Below are 18,093 nucleotides of genomic sequence, written 5' to 3'. Positions count from 1 at the left end.
ACTTATCTATAAATAAACTTTTAGACCTTAAATAAAAAAATTGTAGGTTTGAGAAAAAAAGTTTAATTTTTACGTTAAATAAAAAACTTATTTTGAAAAACAAGTCAACTAAATAATGTTTGAGTTTTTCTATTAAGTATAATTACGCTTAAGCTGATTGAGATAAATCAATAAAAAATAAATTTAACGTAGTAGTCACAACTACAATTAAAAACTGTTACCTAAAAAGTTTCTTCATTCAAAATATTTTTTATATCTTTATATTAGGACAGTTTAACGACATTACTACACATAACTTCACTTATAAGATCTTATTTTTTCATTTTATACTAATTTGATAATTATAAAACTATTCTAAATAAACTTAGTGTTTCTATAAAATATAATTGATCACTAGTATGATAAAAGTGATTTTCATTATTTTTCAATTTAAAAATTATTAAATTTTCTTGCTGTACGAATCGTGAAATTGAAAAGGTTTGTTTTTATAAACTTCTAAAATACTTTAAATTCAATCTAACGCTTTTGAATTGTAGTATTTAATTTTAAATTTAATTATGTAACTTGATATTTTACATTTATATTTTTTCACCCATTTTTCTTATCAGTTTCTATTATTTCGTTTGATAAATAATTTTTAATAAAGCTCATCGATAACTTTTACTTATACTCAGATGGTACGCTATCAAAATCTATCCGCGTTGAAAATCCATCCAATTTTTTTAAATTTTCTTTATTTATTAATTTATTTTATATATTTTTTGCATTTTCTTTATTTATTTTTAACTTTCACTGTTACCTCTAATCCTCGATCGGTAAGCGGTTTTCGAATTTGACTGGGTGGACTTTGATCCCGGGTGGATTTTGATCGCAGGTGGATTTTGAAAGTGTCCCATTTAAATGTTTATAAAACTTGAATACAAGTTTTATACCTATTACAAATATGCCTTTTAAAGTAAGTTAAAATGTTATTATTATTTTAAATATAACTTATTGCAAATAAAAAAAACCAAAACACACTTAAGAGTTTATTACACAAAACAAAGTAAAGAGTTTACTACACAAAAAACACAGTGAAAAATACAGTTAGATAAAAACAAAGCGACAAAAAACACAGATTTTGATTTTTCATCATTTTTGTCAAACATTTTTCTGATTGATGGGTCCACAGCTTAAACCTAAAACTATAAAATTAATCGATAAAGTGTTTAGAACTGTCAGTGACAATACGAGTTATAAAAAAACTACAGTTGAACCAACTTAGTTACACCAAATCGCCAGAAACACAAGACTTGACATCAACATTTGAATTAAATTTGACAACTGCACACTTTTCCTCTTCATTTTCAATGGTGTTGTACGCGTTTGCTATTTTAATTAAAATATTAGAACTAAATAGTACATTATTATTGATTTTTTGATTTAAACTGCAAAATCTAAATAATTAAATATATAAAGTATGCTTTAATAAATCAAGCTTTTCCTTAAGTTTTAAATTCAACTTACATAAAACCAAACTATAAAACAACAATATTACAAAGTTTTTTGAGGACTAAGAACAAATAACGTCGTGATTGGTTAGATAATTACAAAATAATAAAATAAACTACATAGAAGAATAGTGGCTCGAATTGGAAGGTGAATAATTTCAGTTTCAGCAATAATTTGAAGCTGATAGTTCAAACTTCCAACAATATCTCCAACCAGCACATTCGGTGCAATCGCACAAATATCTATCGTTACTTTCTGCTCCAAACCGGCAGGTATCTTTGTAAGTTATTGTTTAAAAAAAAAGACTAAAAATGATCTTTGAAAAGTATTTATACTTAACTAGACAACTTGTGCGATAACTGTATACATACGGAAAAAAACTTATCAGACTTTAGCACATATAGCCGTGAATCTTATTTCAAATCTATAAAACTTAAATCATATAACAATTAAAAAAAAAAATTGGTAAACATATTCGATTTAAAGCAATTATTTGTTACGTTCTGTTCATACTTTACTACTACTATTAAACTTTTATCTGTAATTCCCCGATAGCAGAAAATATATAACAAAAAGTTGTTTACAAAAACTTGCGACAATTTAATGAAACCAACTTTTTTAGGAGCGTATCTGATTCGTAATCCAGTGTTGACTGGAGGGGATTTTATTCGGTATTTGATGGTATCGATGCCGACATTTCGAATCCTGAATGTGCAGCAATACATCTTACCTTCCACCAATTTTCCAAGATTCAACTGAAACAAAATCAACATTTTATTTAGTTCTTTATAGTCCATAAGTTTGTCAAACTAGCTTTGTTATGTCTATTTAAAATAAAATAAAACATGCTAAGGTAAATATATCCAGAAAAACGTTTACTTCTAGAATCTAGACGGTCTTAAATTCTGGGAAAAACTAAAGATTAATTAGTTTTAAATTGAAATGTATTAGAATTTAAAAAAATTGTTACAAAACTTCATTAAATAAAAAAAAAATCTTGACCAAATAGTTTTAGTTTGAAGTAAAACATTACTTGTCTAGGATGAAGTTCTACTCCTCTTTTCATAACTTTCATGTTTCCCTTGCTTATTGGTCCTGCTATGGACACATTGTTCACCTGCTTTCTTACCGGTTCTTCTATTTCTATGTACTAAAATAAAACAAAAAAAAATAAACAGATATTTAAAATAGTTATGACGTCACAAAAAACCTTTGTATTGGGCACCGCGTTGGGCTTGAAAGCGAGCAGCGACTGCATTATGACGTCACTGACGCCTTTCTCCCCTTTAACTTTGCCGCCTTTCTGCACCACCGCTTCCGTTTTATTCATCTTTACTTCTCCGGGGCGCCGCTGCCGGTAGAAATCCCTCAAAATGTGCTCGTCGCTGTCGATGGGCCTCGCCTGCGTTTGGCGGCCGATGGGGGGCGCCACCGGGTGCCTGCTCCTGCGGGGACCGATGACGTCATTGGGCCAGCTCATGACGTCGAAGCGCCGCTGCTTCCACTCGTCGTCGTTGCCAGGCAACGCGTCGGTTTCCAACGGCGGAGGGGAATTTTTGTTTTCGGGGAAGTTTTCTTCTGCGTTCGAATTGATGAATGTTGAGTCTGAACATATGAAGATTTTTTTTTTCTCATATTTGGTAGCTTAAACGTAAATTTTTAAAACTTTTGGAAGATTATTTTTGATTCTAATATTTTTTTTATGAATCCTCTTAATCCTTAAAAATTTATACTAGTGTACTTATGATCTCTATTTCACAACTTGAGTTCAGAATTAAACTTGAATTAAAAACTGTTTTAAAAAACATAACTTGTGTGATTAATATCACAAATATTATCCAAATATTTTGTTTTACATAAACTAAATTTTATTGAACTATCAAACTTTTGTATTTAGAAATTTTGTATTTTTTGACATTAACTTTTTAGTTGTTTTTATTATTTTAGGAAATTAAATCTAACTTTAGTAAGATTAACAAAAGCTACGTCTATAAATACAAAGGTATTATTAACTTTGATTATAATCATTAGAATGTGCTAATAACTATGTATTTTCAATGGAAGTTTAAAAACTATCAAATATTTCAACCTATTTGTTTTGTAGATCCATTTGTAGCTTGATTTGATAAAACTTCACCATTTTCTTTATAAGGTTCTGTCAATAGATTAAATTAAATTAGTTGAAAAAAAAAAACGTTTTAACTTGCATTTAGTATAGAAAGCAATTTATTTAACAAATTATTTAAAGGTAAAAGTAATTAAATGAAAAAGGTCTAAAGTTCAAAAACTTTATACCTGTTTATTAAGGGTAGAATTCGCATATACAACGAATATACATAGTTAAAAAGTAGTACTACAGACAAGATATTTATGTTTTTAAGACATGAAATATCTTATATCTATTCAGTAGCTTTTTCAAACATATACATATTATATTCAATAATACCGTGAAATCTACATGCAAATAAAGAATAAAAAATGAGTAAACGTAAGATTTGTAGGAGATTCTTGTTAATTCTATTGATTTTTGATCGGCTCGAACAAATAGCATACTTATACGATAAGAAGCCTGCTTTGTAATGTATTTTATAAAAATCCATACAATTTTGCGATTTACCTTATAGCACGCAAACAGAGACGGAATATAATCAATAAAATGTGCTTTTAATTTAGCAAATGTTACGAAAAATTGATTAACTTTTTCCATCGCAGCAAAGCAAAATGCTTCTTAATTTTCGCATCGATTTGGAAGCCTTGATAAAATTCGCTGTGAGTGTTTTGATAAAATGAACGATTTTGTGAATAAACTCAAAATCCTCATATTCGGTAATGAAATTGCATATAAAACTAGCTGTATCGAAATGGGATACATTATATGAATTAATAAAGTCGTGATCTAATTTCCTTGTTTAAAATAGAAGATGATCTTATCACGCATACTTGGAAGTACACTTATTTATTAAACATATAAAACTATAAAATTTCAGCTTATGTATGTTTTAGTTAAAATTTAATATAAACTATTATTAATGAAACAATATTGTGTTTAAACAATTTTTTTTTTCTTGTAAAGGCTGATAAAAACAAAAAGTTTTATTAATATATCTTTTTATTTGATGTGAATAGTCTCAAAACAATTTGTAAACAAATAAATGTAACTTACTTTCATTATCAGTGGATACTGATTCATTAATTTGTTGCAAAATTGACTTTTGTTGTGCATTAACTGTGTAATATAAAATTAATTAGTAGGAAAAAGGTAATACTAAAATGTTTTTTTTGCAAATATAAATCACCTGAATTACGCTGTAACTTTTCTTCTTTTGCGGCCATACTTTTTCTTCTCAGTTCATTAACTTCTAGTATTGATTCCTCTAAAGTTTTATAACACATGTTATTCACAATTTATCGAAAATTTCATTAACTAACTAACTATTAATAATAGATTTGTAGTTTAAAATATAATACCTTTATTTTGTTAGTCTTTTAAACAAAGTAAACATTTTTAGGATGCTGTGTTTATAGTCATAAAAATATTTCATGCGCTTTTTAGAAGTAAAACACTTATAATTCGTTATTATCATTGATTCAATTAAAAGCTCAATCACACAATAAACAGCTTGGAAAAAAAGTTAACCTTAAACTAAAAGTGGTACAAAAGTAATTGGAAAGTTTGTGGCATTTTGAACTTATTTTTGGCAAGCTTCCCGAAGTAAAACTAGCAATATGAGCAAGTTAATTAAAGTTGTGCTGATATTTTTTAAAAGGAAAAAACATCTGTTTAAGTTGAGGTCAAATATTTTGGCACAATTTCATGCTTTCAATATACTGAGGGTTACTTTTTCAATTAAATCAGTATTAACGTTAAAAATTTACAATTATTTGCAATTATTAAAACTGAAACAATTATCTATAAATATAAAAGTAATGTTCTGAAAGTAGTTGACAACTCAAAGTAATACTTTAATGTTTAATCATTCTAAATTTCAAACTAAGTTTACTTTTCTTCAGTATTTACAGATTTGGTTTTTAAAACAATCAATTTTTTACATTACGTTTATCAAACTTTATACCCAAAATGAATAATTAGACTAAAAAGTAGAAGCACATATAGATTTATATTTTGTCTCTTTTTCAAACAAATAAATAAATATCAAGACTTACTGAACTGTTTTTCCACGAATAAAATATGTTACACTACTTACTCACTTTTACTTAATAAGTCTATTTTCAAAATAAAATTACAGTTTTAACTTAGTAGAAATTTTTTATTGTTTTTACTCTTGCAGCTGTTTAATCAATTATAATTATTAAAAGCTAAAACATCTTGCTCATATTAAAAAGAAAAATTCAAAAAGTTTAAATTATTTTATCAAAATTCTTTAAAGTGACGTCACATTACCATTACTGGTGACGTTCATCTTGTCGATGGGGTGCTTCCCCACGTACACCTTCTCGTCGTTGTTGCCTAGCAACACGCTCATCTGTTGCCGCGGCTTCAGCCGCTTGCTGGCTTCGTTGAGCAACTCCGTTTGCGTCCGTAACCACTCTCTGCCCTCCTCACTCTGAAAGTACGTCGGCACTTTCTTGTATCTGTTAATGATTTGTGACGTCATATCAACAAATGTGTGGTTTTTATAAAAAAAGAAAATACTTTTCGATTGATCAAACAACTGGGATACTAAGTGAGCAAATTTTTATGACTCTGAAAATACCGTTAAAAATATCTTGTTATATGGTGTATACTACTTAAGTTATTACCATTAATATATGTATTAATAAAAAATTGAGTAAAAACAGTTTAGGAAATTAGCTGAATGCTATATATTTTATGGTTACAACAAAAACATCAGTTAAAAGTACTCAGAATAAAAATTAACGTAGGAACTTCCTAGTTTTTTAGGAACTCTTAGGTCGGGGCAACAGATTCACCCTAGTACATACATTTAACATGTAAATACAATTAAGATTTAAAATAATTTGTCTTTTCCGACCTGAGAGCGTTCCTGTTGCAGCTTTCTTCCAGCAGCTCCTCCCTGATCTGATCCCAATCTTCCCTGGTCAGATTGACCGACGCTCTTCTCGGAGTCGGGGGTTTTTCGGGGGAAAGCGCCTTCTCGTAATTGTGCTTCATGCAAACAACGTCGCCTAGCGGTTGAACATTCGTCGGAATTATTTCTTCTTCGCGGTCGATCGGGGCATTGCTGTCCTTGTGGGGCTGAAAAAAGTTTGCAACACTCACGTTGGATCTAGTAGAAGTTTTGCATTATCTTTAAATAATTTAGTTTTATAACGATAAATATATGTATTTTGAGTCAATTAAGAGTCGCATTTTTAAAATAACTTGTCACCCCTTAACATTAATAATTGCTTCCTATTAAGTAGACTAACACAAAAACTTTCATTACTTTTTACGACTTTAAAAGCACAAGCTTTTATTTAATCGTAAGAGAAAATGGCCGGTTAAATTTCAGCTGAACAGATGAATTAAAAGCTTTCGTTTGTAAACAAAACCCAAATTTCCAAACAACAAACTTTACTGCTGACCAAACAAAAAGCACTTAGGCGGCGAAAACAAAACAATTTCGCGTCGTAAAACAAACACTTGTCACTTTTCGCCACTTTTTATTACCAGGCCGAAATGCAAATGACTAAACAAATATTTGATCTATCACTGATGGGCAATGAAATGGACAAAAAAACGGATTTTGTTACATTAAATCCTTCAAAAAAGATTCATCTTTTTTTGTAGAGACATGACAATGGCCTCAGTTGTTGATTCAAGTTAAAATGTGAAAGTTGTTTGCATTTGATAAGGTGAAGAATTATCGACGATTAAACGTGTCACTAGACAATGCGTATAAGTTGGATGCATGACTTGGCTGTTTTAGATTTTGAACGTTAAAAACTATTGAAAGTATAATGAGGCATATGAGCAATATTTAAATCATAACGACAAACAATAAAACATATATTAGTAAAAAGTACTGCAATATTAAAATAATACTAGGTATTACACATACATTCCATTAAAAAAAATATATAAATACTAAAATTAAATGTTTGTCCTTAAATTTTCAAACACCTTTATTTGCTATAAATAAATATTGTTGTTAAACGTACAGACAACATTTTGACATTGTCGTCGTAGTGGAGGAGTAAGGTAAGAAGATCCTCCGCCCTCCTCACTTCTCCCTCCTCCCTCGGATCTTCCATCTGCATCAGCTTCCTGTGGATCTCCTCACGCGATAACTTCCTCACAAACTCCAGGAACCTCTTCTGAAGCATCGAACGCGTTTCTGTGCGGACATTGTTGTGAAAATTTTGTTTTTATGTTACTCTATATCGGTAAAAAAATAAATAAATAAAGCGATCAAAGTATGAACTTTGTATGAAAACTAATAGAATAACTAGAAAAACAAAAAATTTCAATTGCATAAATGAAATAGAAACTGTACTTATTTTTTACTAAAGTTCAATAGTTTATGTTGGATGTTAGTATTTTGTTAAATTGTGCTTAATTTTCTTTTAACAAAAAAATATAAGGCGTTTTATAGATATTTTAATAAGAAAATATTGTTTTTTCTTTAATATTTAGAAAATTGTCAAAATGTTTTAAAAATCAATGGTATATAAAGCAAGCCTAAAAAATAGCTAAGTTATAGTAAAACTTGTTGATAAAAAATTGGAAAGCAACAACAAGTTTCTTATTGAAAAAACTCAAGTATGTTTGATAAAGCACATTTTATTGTCTGTTTAAGCGCATTAAAGGAAATTAAGCACAAAAAAAAGTTTTGTTTAGAAAATTTACAAAGCAATCAACGGCAGGTGACAAAACTTATTTTAACTGAAAATTGCAAACAAATCACAATTGGAATGTTTGTCGAGCACTCAAACTTATCTCAGTACAAACAAAAAGCCGTTGAAACTTCATTACTTTCAGCTTAGAGCTTTTCTGTCAATGACAACTATGTATTGTAAAACCGAAAGTGAAAGGTGTTAAATTGAAAGGTCAAAATGCAAGATGATTTAAATGAGAAAATACAACTTTTAAAGCATTATTTTTGTTGCAGATATTTTCTTACCGTTTGAAATTTCCGGATGCCTGACCAATTGGCGCACTTCCAATGTATCGGGACAAGTTGGGGCCACTGGTGTGGGTTTTGGCGGCTCCAACGACCCAATTGCTAGTCCTCTGCCCTTTTTGTGGCCGAATTGGAAGATTTTTTCACTGACTGGCTTCCTGAAAAGGATAGACATATAGTACACTGTTTCTATTTTATTAGTTTAGAAAAACTTTGCATGCGTATTTTTTTACAAGTTTAAATAAAAATAAATTGTAACAACAACCATTTTTTTTTACGAAACTCTTCAAACAAACAACCAACCAGAAGTCGTAGGTTTGCAGGTCACGTGATCTGATATTTGGCGGGATTATTTCGCTTTCTATTTTGTCCAACTTCCAAACTTGCCCGAGATCGTTGTGATGAGGTCGCATTATTGTCAACCCTGAAAAAATTGTTTTTTGCTGTCTTGAATTAATATTTTTATCTTGGTAATACTAAAATAAATTAAAAAAACGGATTATGCTTTCTCTTGTAGTATTTTCTAAAGTGTACCCTTGTACTGTAGTAGTTGAAACTAATTTACTGTGCACATAAATTTGAGGGTAGTAATATTTCTAAAAAAACTAGTTACAACATATACTAATTTTTGATGAAAAGTTAACTTTTGAATGTTTTCAATAAGCATTTATACATGATAAAGACAGCCTTAATATTTTTTTTGTCATAAAACCTATACTAATCTATCTAGTATTCATATAATTTTTTTAAGTAGTTTACTGTCCACTACAATAAAGTTTTTGAACCAGTGGTCTAGATTTATTTTTACTTAAATATAAAATAAACCAGTCAAAAGCTTAAGTAAACTACAATATAACAACGCTCTTTGTAAGAAACCAAGTATACAAGTAAATAACTGCAACAAACAATTAAAATAAAATTTTATTAGTTTAGCAATTGATGTATGAGTGCAACGTACCAACTGCAGTTGTGTCACCTAGCAACTGGTCCTTGACAACAGCAGTGAACTGGTCCAATTCGGCAGCCTGTATGGAAGGTTTGACGTCACTATGACGTAACAATTCGTATCCGCTTCCGTCATTCTTGACTACAAATAATCTGCAAAAAAAGAATAAGCACTTTAGTTTGTTTATTTTAGAGTACACAACTTTAAACTTTTAGTTTCACATATTCTAATTTGATATTTAAAGTTTATTTATTTTTGTTCATTTAGTTAGCAAATTCTGTGGACAAAACTACAAATTTATGAGAAAAATATGTTACAAAAATATGTTTTCTCTATTGAACGAAAAAAAGAAACATTTATTCAAACTTTAAACGAACTATTACAAAATTTAAAATGTATTTAAACAATGTTTAATAAATTTTCAAGGAAACGTTTTAAACTACTGATAATAAATTACTTTTGATGATGACTTTACAACCATGAAATAAATTTTATATAATGTTGCGCCGCGTTAAAATTTATTTAAAGATGTTTAATTTTTCTTTCTTGTAGCAGTTGATTACTCAAAAACACTGCTTTAAAAATATTCCCACAAAGAACAAAAATACTTGCACTTTTAAATCATCTACGCAGCATGAAATTTTAACGGCATAACAAAACTGAATTAAGAGTTTTTAATCCTATTCAGCAGAAAAGCAAATTCTGGTTCATTATTTTGTCCTTGGAAACTAAATTTTATTAAGCCTGTTCTTAACTTGTACGTAAGGTAGTTAAATTAAGTTTTCATTTATAGATTTTTAAAGCAAATATTTTGAAAATAAGAAAATATAAATGTTGTAAAATACTTAACAAATTGTTCAGTAAATAAAAAATAGATTCGCCTTACATTTTTACAGTTTTGATTAAAAACCTCTACTTATCTTTCTAAAATAAGTCAAACCAATGTTCAAATATTTTCACCTGGGCGGATGTTTTGAGTATTTTTTCAGGTATTTTTGCTGACCCTCGATATTCATTGTAGGGTTTTCCCCCTCCTCGTCCTCATATTCCTCCACGCAGCCCTGATGCGCGTTGTATGACGTCACACAACCGTTGTTCCTGATCTGTGGGGAGAAAGTTGTTTAGCTCGAGAAAAAGTGGATATTTTTTTTGTGCTTAAAAAAATTACTTGACAGTTTGTAAATGCTTTAAAAACTTTAAACTGATATAAAAATAAATAAATTATAAAAAAACAAAACTTGAACCTGAAAAACGTTGCCGTCGAAGTCGCTCATTTCGAAGCAGACGGGGTCATTGTGACGCAACAAATAAGTGACCTGCTCCTCCTCGCCTGAGAAGTTCTCCTCACCCCCGACGTTCTCCCTGCTGATGTCCGTGTCCGATCGCTTCCTGGCCGGTGGGCTTTCGGGGGCAGGTCGGTAGAGGGCGGTGCCGCCGCGGGAAAGCACGAAGATTCCCCCCGTCCAATGCGACAGCTGTTGTTGTTTGGGTTTAATTTTAATAAACAACCTTTGTTTGATTGTTTATTTAATATTTGATGTTGGAACTTCTTTTGTGGTAAACAAAAAATAATTTTGGTGCTTTTATTTTAAATAGGTTTAGTTATTTTTAATTGATTTATCTGAACTTGAGCTTTTGTAAAAACAAAACAAAAACTATTAAAACAGTTATTAGTAGATTCACACGCCTAAATAATAGCAGAACTAGTATCTTTAATTAAAAGAAAACTATATAAAACCGTTTAAACCTTGTAGTCCTGATCCTGAGACATGGACAGAGTTGTACCACTTCCAAATAAGGTCATGGACTCGCCATTTGACAGATCGAATGTGACAGTGGCAAATCCTTCACATTCAACTCGAACCAGCCATACTATGTGGCCTGTAAAAAAACATAAAATTAGTATTCAGAAACTTTATTTTATACTTTACCTTGTAATAAGGAGTGTTTCAGAAAATGCTTAAAACAAAAAATACCTTAGAGATTAAATATTTAAAAAATTCTAACCGAATTGGTCGTAGGTGAAAAATTTGGTTATTCTGGTTCCGTCTTCGTGGTCACAAACCAGTCCACCGTCAGGTCTTTCAACCAGAACTGTACTGTCCTCTAAACTGTACATTACCTGGGAAAAATATTGTGTTTTAAAATTTTATTGTTTTAATGTATTGATTTAATTTCAAAGTAAAAGTAAAAACAATTATATTAAATTACCTTGGAACAAAGTTATCTACACTTACAAATACTTGTAAAACATATACTAATAAAAAAGTTGTTTTATGTAATATAGTTTTAAATCTTTAAGTTTACTAAAGCTAGACTCCAAGCTTAGCTAACAGCTTTTCAAGAAGGAAAGTTTTCAATGCTTAAACTTTACTTTATGTTACAAAATTTTGATTGCATTGAGAGAAATTTTAAAGGTAAATACAATAATGTTAAACTATTAAAACTAAGTTATCTACACTTACAAATACTTCTACAACATATACTAATATATAAATCAACAATATTTACACACTTAAGAACTAAAAATAATTAAAAAATGATTACGGAGCTTTCTATATCTTTCATTAAGTTAAAAAAAAACAGGTTTATCAACATTTTTTATATAAGTTTCTAAAAAATGTCCTTAACAGGAGTTTTTAAAACGAATTGTATAAGTAAAATTTTCATTGAACTAAACAATTATAATTTATTATACAATTGCTTTCTTAAAAAATAAATAACCAAAATTTTGCTTTTACAAATTTTGAAAAGTTTACTCCATGCTAATACTTTTCGGTGGTTTTTAAACTTAAAGCAGAAAGTAGCTAAAAGAATTTGAAAGTACAGAAACATATTCAAAGCAATTAATAACATTTGAAATTATAAATAAATCATAAGTTTTCGTTTGTATGCAAACATTCGAATTTATCAATTACAAACATTTTCGCTTCACATATCCAATTCTGCGCAAAAATATTTATAACTTTGTTACCCAATATATTGCAACTAGTTTTATATTTGTTAAACTTGCAATAAAAATTCAAACTATCTATACATTATTATGAAATTTTAATAGCCCACACTTGACAACCCTTTGAAAATCACAACAAGCTACTTGAAATAGTTGTGTGATATTTTTACATCAGATAATATTTGCAACTGCAGATAGAAAAATTGCACCTGGGCATAATAACGTTTGGCACGATATTGTCACTTTGAAATTGGCCAATCACCGTCAATTGGTCCGTCACACACCAGTGACTTCAACTAATCAATCAAAATGCAGCTTATAACCTCTTTCTAGATCATACATGAGCGCGTTTATGATGATAGATTAAAATTTAGCTCGACGGCATCACAAAACACTATTCGGAAAATAAAACAAAAAACAAGGCTTATAATATAAAAAGTCGCTCAAGTCAGGTTTTAGTGTTTGGATTGAGGGCGGCGATGACAAAAGACGCGCAAACATTTCGAGGGTCATCTCAAATTTTTATGCTTTCATGTGTGTGAAAGTTGACAGGCTGCTGGTGGGAATCGCGCATCTGCTAGTTGTGACGTCACATTTTTACGTCACGCCGTGAAATCGAATCGCCACAAACAAATTGGATTTAAAGGGGATTTTTTTCTCATAGCAGCTGAAAAAGCAAATTGAATTAGCGAGCTGACACCAATTGCGAAACAGATCAACTATTTTTTGATGCAATTTGTTTTTGTCAGAAGATTGAATCGATGTGATTGGTTACGCTCAAACAGTCACGTGATTGATGATTTGCTGACCCCTTGTGTTATTCACCCCAAGTTGATAAAAATTAAACAAGTAAATATTGACCCGCAAGTAGTTAAAAGAACACGAAAATCTACTTGTTATAAAAAACTTCTTTTTAGTACTTTTCAAATTTATAAAGTTTGTTAAATTGAAGAAAAATAATTTATGCGCTGTAAAATTTATTGATAATAAAAACAGGATAAACAGTTTAAAGTTAAAAAATTTCTAACTTGAAATACAGGATATTTTAAGTATTTAAAATAATTTAACTGTCAACAAAAACTTACAAGATACTAAAATGGAATAAAAAGTCAATTAAACCGACTATGAAACTTTATCTTATAAATTGAAGACAAAATTAAAGCAGTTCAAATGCAATTTAATGCACTTTAACGCATGAATAAGGCAGACAAAGCAATTAAAATTAATGTCAATTTGAGTTGAACTTCATAGGATTTTTGTAAGCTTGTTTGGGGTAACAATTGCTAGCAAAGTGAAGGTAATTACCGGCAAAATAGATGGCGATTTTAGCATAAACTATTTGTTTACTGCAAACAAGATTTTGTTTGAAACAAGAGAAAAGGATCAATCAGCTGGGATTAGTGCCGCTCGATTTAATATTGAAAACCTTTCGTTTTTTCCTAAAAAACTTTTTACCAAATGAGTGTTGATGTTTGAATTTTTTACTGCCATCTTTAGGAAATATAAAATATTGTTTTATCTAATCTTGTTTTTAAATAAAATAACAATTTGCTTTTTTTTCAAACTCACCTCTCTAGTGATTGGGTCCTTGGCGACGTAGCAAACTCGCTTGGTGATTGGCTGAGAAGGTTTGTTGTGGCACGTGATGCTGACGTCACCGCATATTGACGTAGTCTGCCACAAGTGGTCCGTATGATCTCCGTTATCCAATCTGTGATTGGTTAATTAGTTAGAATAAAAAGATAATGTATCAGAAGAAAATGTTAAGTATTTCATTATTTTATTTTTGATTGAAATTACTACTATATCTAAAAAAACTGCTTTTTTTTTAAACATCCTGTCATTTATGAGTTTTAAAGTTAAATGAATTAACTCAAGAAAAATAGAGGGTTTCCGAAATTTAATGGGTTTTCAATATATTTTTAGTTTACAACTTAAAAGCGAAACATGCAGATTTACTTACAAGTTTTTATGTATTGTTGCAAAGACTTTATAAATGTTTTAGAACTTATAGTTTAGTAATTTCTTTTTAAAATTAACAGTTTTATAAACTTGTATATATCGGATGGTTGGAGGTAAACTGCTGGATTCCGGTGCGAGTTGGAGGCCCTTTTCTCCTCCTTTGCGTTGGATTTTCTCCCATTTCCTCCTTTCACAACGCCCCCTTGCACCACAGAGTCTGTCGTGAGAAAATTAATTGCAGTGAAAGATTTTCGAGTGGCGATGAAAAGGGGTGATAGCAACAAAGAAAAGCTTTGAAATAATTCTTTAACGATTAACTCTTAACTCTTTTGACAATACCGCTATTGAGTTTTTAATTCGGCGTTAAACTTGATAAATGAAAATTTTTATGATTTATTTTAAGTTGATTTCCCAGTAACTTTAATATAATGAATTAGTACTTATACTTAGGCTTTTTTTCTGTGATTTTACTAGTAAAAAATAAATAAATTCAAGTTGTTTTAGTAATTTATATCGAAAGTATGTCACTATGTATGGTTTTATTTTAAAATTTATTTCTAAATATTATTTTTGCTTTAATAGTTGCTGCAAATAACGACGAAACAATAGTCAGAAACATCGATGATAACAACTTACTTTTGTTGTTGAATTCTATGTTGCCTTTAATATGAACCTGGATAGACTATTTAAATTTTGAGCTTAAAAAACTAATCCTGCTAAATCCTCCTAAGAGATAAGTAGAATTCTAATTCAGAAACATATAAGTTAAACTCACTCTTTTTGTAACTGTCCCCAGCATAAATTGGGGAATTAGGGGTTTTTTGGTCGTCTTTAGGGTAATTACCTTCATCGAAACCTGCTGTGTGAACTGTTCCGTCCAAACATAAAATCTGTACATAAAATGTTTTCAGGTTTAAGTGATCATATGAAGATTCATTAAGTCAGATAAAACTTGGTTTATGGTTTCATATTTAATGTAAACAGTAGAAATATTTAAGTGCATATTTCTATTGTTTACAAATATATTACAAAATATTTAACATTTTGATGCTTTGAAAAAGAGGTTTAAGAACTTAGATAAAGTATTTTTTTGTAAAATTTTTTAGTATAAACAACTTTACCATGCGTGTTTTATATATATAAAAATTTTTATAATTAAATTGTAGAAATTATTTTTATTATAGTTGTTTTTCTTAAAGTAAAAATATGTTTTGTCAATATAAAAAAAAATCGACTCATTACTTAAACTAAACCCAGATTAACTATATATATAGAAAAATTAATCTGACTTGTGTTGAACTATCCTTCATATTTTTCACTACTGTTCCATCGTACATAATGACTCTGGAAATCTCTTCTCCTATTGGTTGAGGGTAATACTGTCTCACAGTTGGCCCAAAAACTTCACCTATCGTAAAATTGTCAAGTTAGATACAAGTATGTTTGGTGAAGTTTATAAATAAGATATATATTATAAGAAACAATTAATAACAGAACAAAAGGTTATGAGAAATCGAGGTTATTATTAATTTTTACTAAACATTTCAAACTGTTTAAAATTAGACTATACTTATTATTAAAGTAAGGTATTCATTTCAAAACATAAACTATAAGTAGGTTGTTCTGCTTTTAATCATTTCATGAAGATTAATTAGTTTACTAAATAAATTATTTTGTTTTATTTGTATTTGAACATTTAGTACACATAAACTTAACATGCGCATTTTGTTTACAAACCAATCCTTAGGACAAGTATATAATTAGTTTGAAGTTGAAAATCAACTCAAATAGTAAATTTAAAATATCTAGAATAATATAAGTCAATATCTAAAAAGACTGAAACTTTTATTAAACATGTTATTTTTTCAAAACCTAATAATATCTTAAAGACATTGTTTCAAAACAATTATTAAAGTAAAAAAAAATGACTAATAATATTTTCAAACATTAATTGAATTTCTCAACTTGCAAAGCTTGACTCAAGCACACAAGATTCATTCAGCCAAAAATCAAATATATTCTTAGCTGCTTTATTTAAGTGCAGCTTTAAACACTTGGTAGATTTGAACAAAGCAAGTTGCTGCTAATTACACTCGACTTGAGGCAGACAACTTCAGCCTTCACAAAAAATGAAGGGTTGTTGAACTATCAAGTGGGGCAAGCAATGAACCAGCGAACAACAATAACAACTTTCCCCCTTTTAGTAAAAACTTGTGCTCAAAACACGAGGATTTGGCTTCAAAACTTTCATAAACCTTAACAAAACTATATTAAGAAAGCATACAGAGCTTTTGGTGCAAACTTGTGATCAAAGTGAAAATTTCTCACCTTTTATCTTGCGTCATTCACAACTTTGTTTTCATATAATCAGCCAGAATTTAATTGCTCGCAATAAACTTGCGTGTTTCTCATTAATTTAAAATTGTTTTTAAGTGGCTCGCGTATTAAGAATGGAAGTTAAAGTCAAGTGCGGCCTTTGAAGCTTGCTGAATCGAATTTTTAACCCAATTACTGAACAGGATGTTTCATTATAAATTTGTAAAATTAAAATTTTTATACAAATTCTAGTTTATGAAAAACTTTTAATCAATTAAATAAATTTATTATTCGATGCAAATTGTAAAAATTTGGTAAAGTAAATTAAGTAAACAGTTTTAAAATTGATTATTATAATTTTGTAGAAGTTTTATCGAATTTAATCAATTGTTATATTGTTTTAAACAGATATGAAAAAATAACAAAACCAAGTTGTTATGTGTTTTAAAAAAATGCATTTTTTTATAATTTTTTAAGATTTTATGTTTTTTGCTATTTAATAGTTTTTTTGTTATAAGCATAAAATGATATAAAATTTCAAATATATTAAAAAATTAAAAAACTTTTACAATTTAATCGATAGGCCATAAAAAGAGAACAATGCACGAAGTCTGGAAAAGTTTCGTCAACGAAATAAACTGTCAGTAAAATACCTTGTGAATAAAATTTGCATTCAACATTTAGCTGCCGTTTATTTTAAGGTCTGCATTAAAAACATACGATTTATAGGAAAACGTCGTTTTACAGTCCGGCTTAATCGACGTTTTATAGTCATTTTTACAATCGTCAGTCTTAAGATAGATTCTTTGTTTACATAAAAATCTAATTGTGCTAAGACAACTAATGATTCGCAACTGCGCTCTTCAATGAGTTTTTTACTTAAAGTTGACGGTGAACGCTTCACCAACATTCAAACATCGCAGGTGCCTCGGTAGGAAACGGTTCGTTTGAAATGTATGCCTGTCAATCGAAATAGCAGCAAAAATAAACGGTCAGAAATGAAAACTACAGAGAGCTCACAAATCGCTTCGACCGAGACAACAGCACGTCATGGTTCACTCGAAATAAAAAAAAAAAGTTTATTCTCTCTCATTTTTTTTAGTACAATTTTTTTGTATCGAGATTTTTATTCAGTTGGCTGCTTTAAATCAAATTTAGCTTTAGAAATAAAAAAAAAGAATTCTCAATCTTATTGAAAAATAAAATTTTTACTAAGTTTACTTGTCTAAACAGTGTATTATGGTAGTTGGTACACTTTAAAAGTTCATGTGTAAACGTATTTTTAATAATTTTGTTATAATTTCAAAAAATGAATTAGAAAAAAGTTCTTCGTGCAAATA

General features: G+C 29.2%; 1 protein-coding gene across 2 annotated transcripts; it reads right to left on the bottom strand.

Moving 5' to 3' along the window:
• Nucleotides 1-1,069: 1,069 nt before the first annotated feature.
• LOC145843333 (sperm-associated antigen 17-like) lies at nucleotides 1,070-15,799 on the bottom strand. 2 transcript variants are annotated; one of them, XM_082950796.1, is made up of 23 exons: nucleotides 15,727-15,799; nucleotides 15,213-15,327; nucleotides 14,528-14,654; nucleotides 14,045-14,186; nucleotides 11,530-11,644; nucleotides 11,270-11,403; nucleotides 10,767-10,997; nucleotides 10,483-10,625; nucleotides 9,535-9,674; nucleotides 8,880-9,000; nucleotides 8,577-8,734; nucleotides 7,615-7,790; nucleotides 6,486-6,709; nucleotides 5,894-6,084; nucleotides 4,788-4,865; nucleotides 4,655-4,717; nucleotides 3,581-3,646; nucleotides 2,702-3,096; nucleotides 2,525-2,641; nucleotides 2,106-2,246; nucleotides 1,611-1,767; nucleotides 1,261-1,368; nucleotides 1,070-1,184 (listed from the first exon to the last, which is right to left on the bottom strand). In XM_082950796.1, the coding sequence occupies exons 1-22, from the start codon at nucleotides 15,772-15,774 to the stop codon at nucleotides 1,265-1,267; spliced, it is 3,186 nt and encodes a 1,061-aa protein (XP_082806922.1). In that variant the 5' UTR covers nucleotides 15,775-15,799; the 3' UTR covers nucleotides 1,070-1,184; nucleotides 1,261-1,264. The 2 variants fall into 2 exon arrangements, with proteins under 2 accessions (XP_082806922.1, XP_082806923.1); XM_082950797.1 differs by having other exon boundaries at nucleotides 2,702-3,069.
• Between the last annotated feature and the right edge of the window lie 2,294 nt (nucleotides 15,800-18,093).

Source organism: Thalia democratica, chromosome 8 (assembly GCF_965202585.1).
Source record: "Thalia democratica chromosome 8, ktThaDemo2.hap1.1, whole genome shotgun sequence".
NCBI lineage: Eukaryota > Metazoa > Chordata > Thaliacea > Salpida > Salpidae > Thalia > Thalia democratica.
This window is presented reverse-complemented; position numbering and strand designations above follow the sequence as displayed.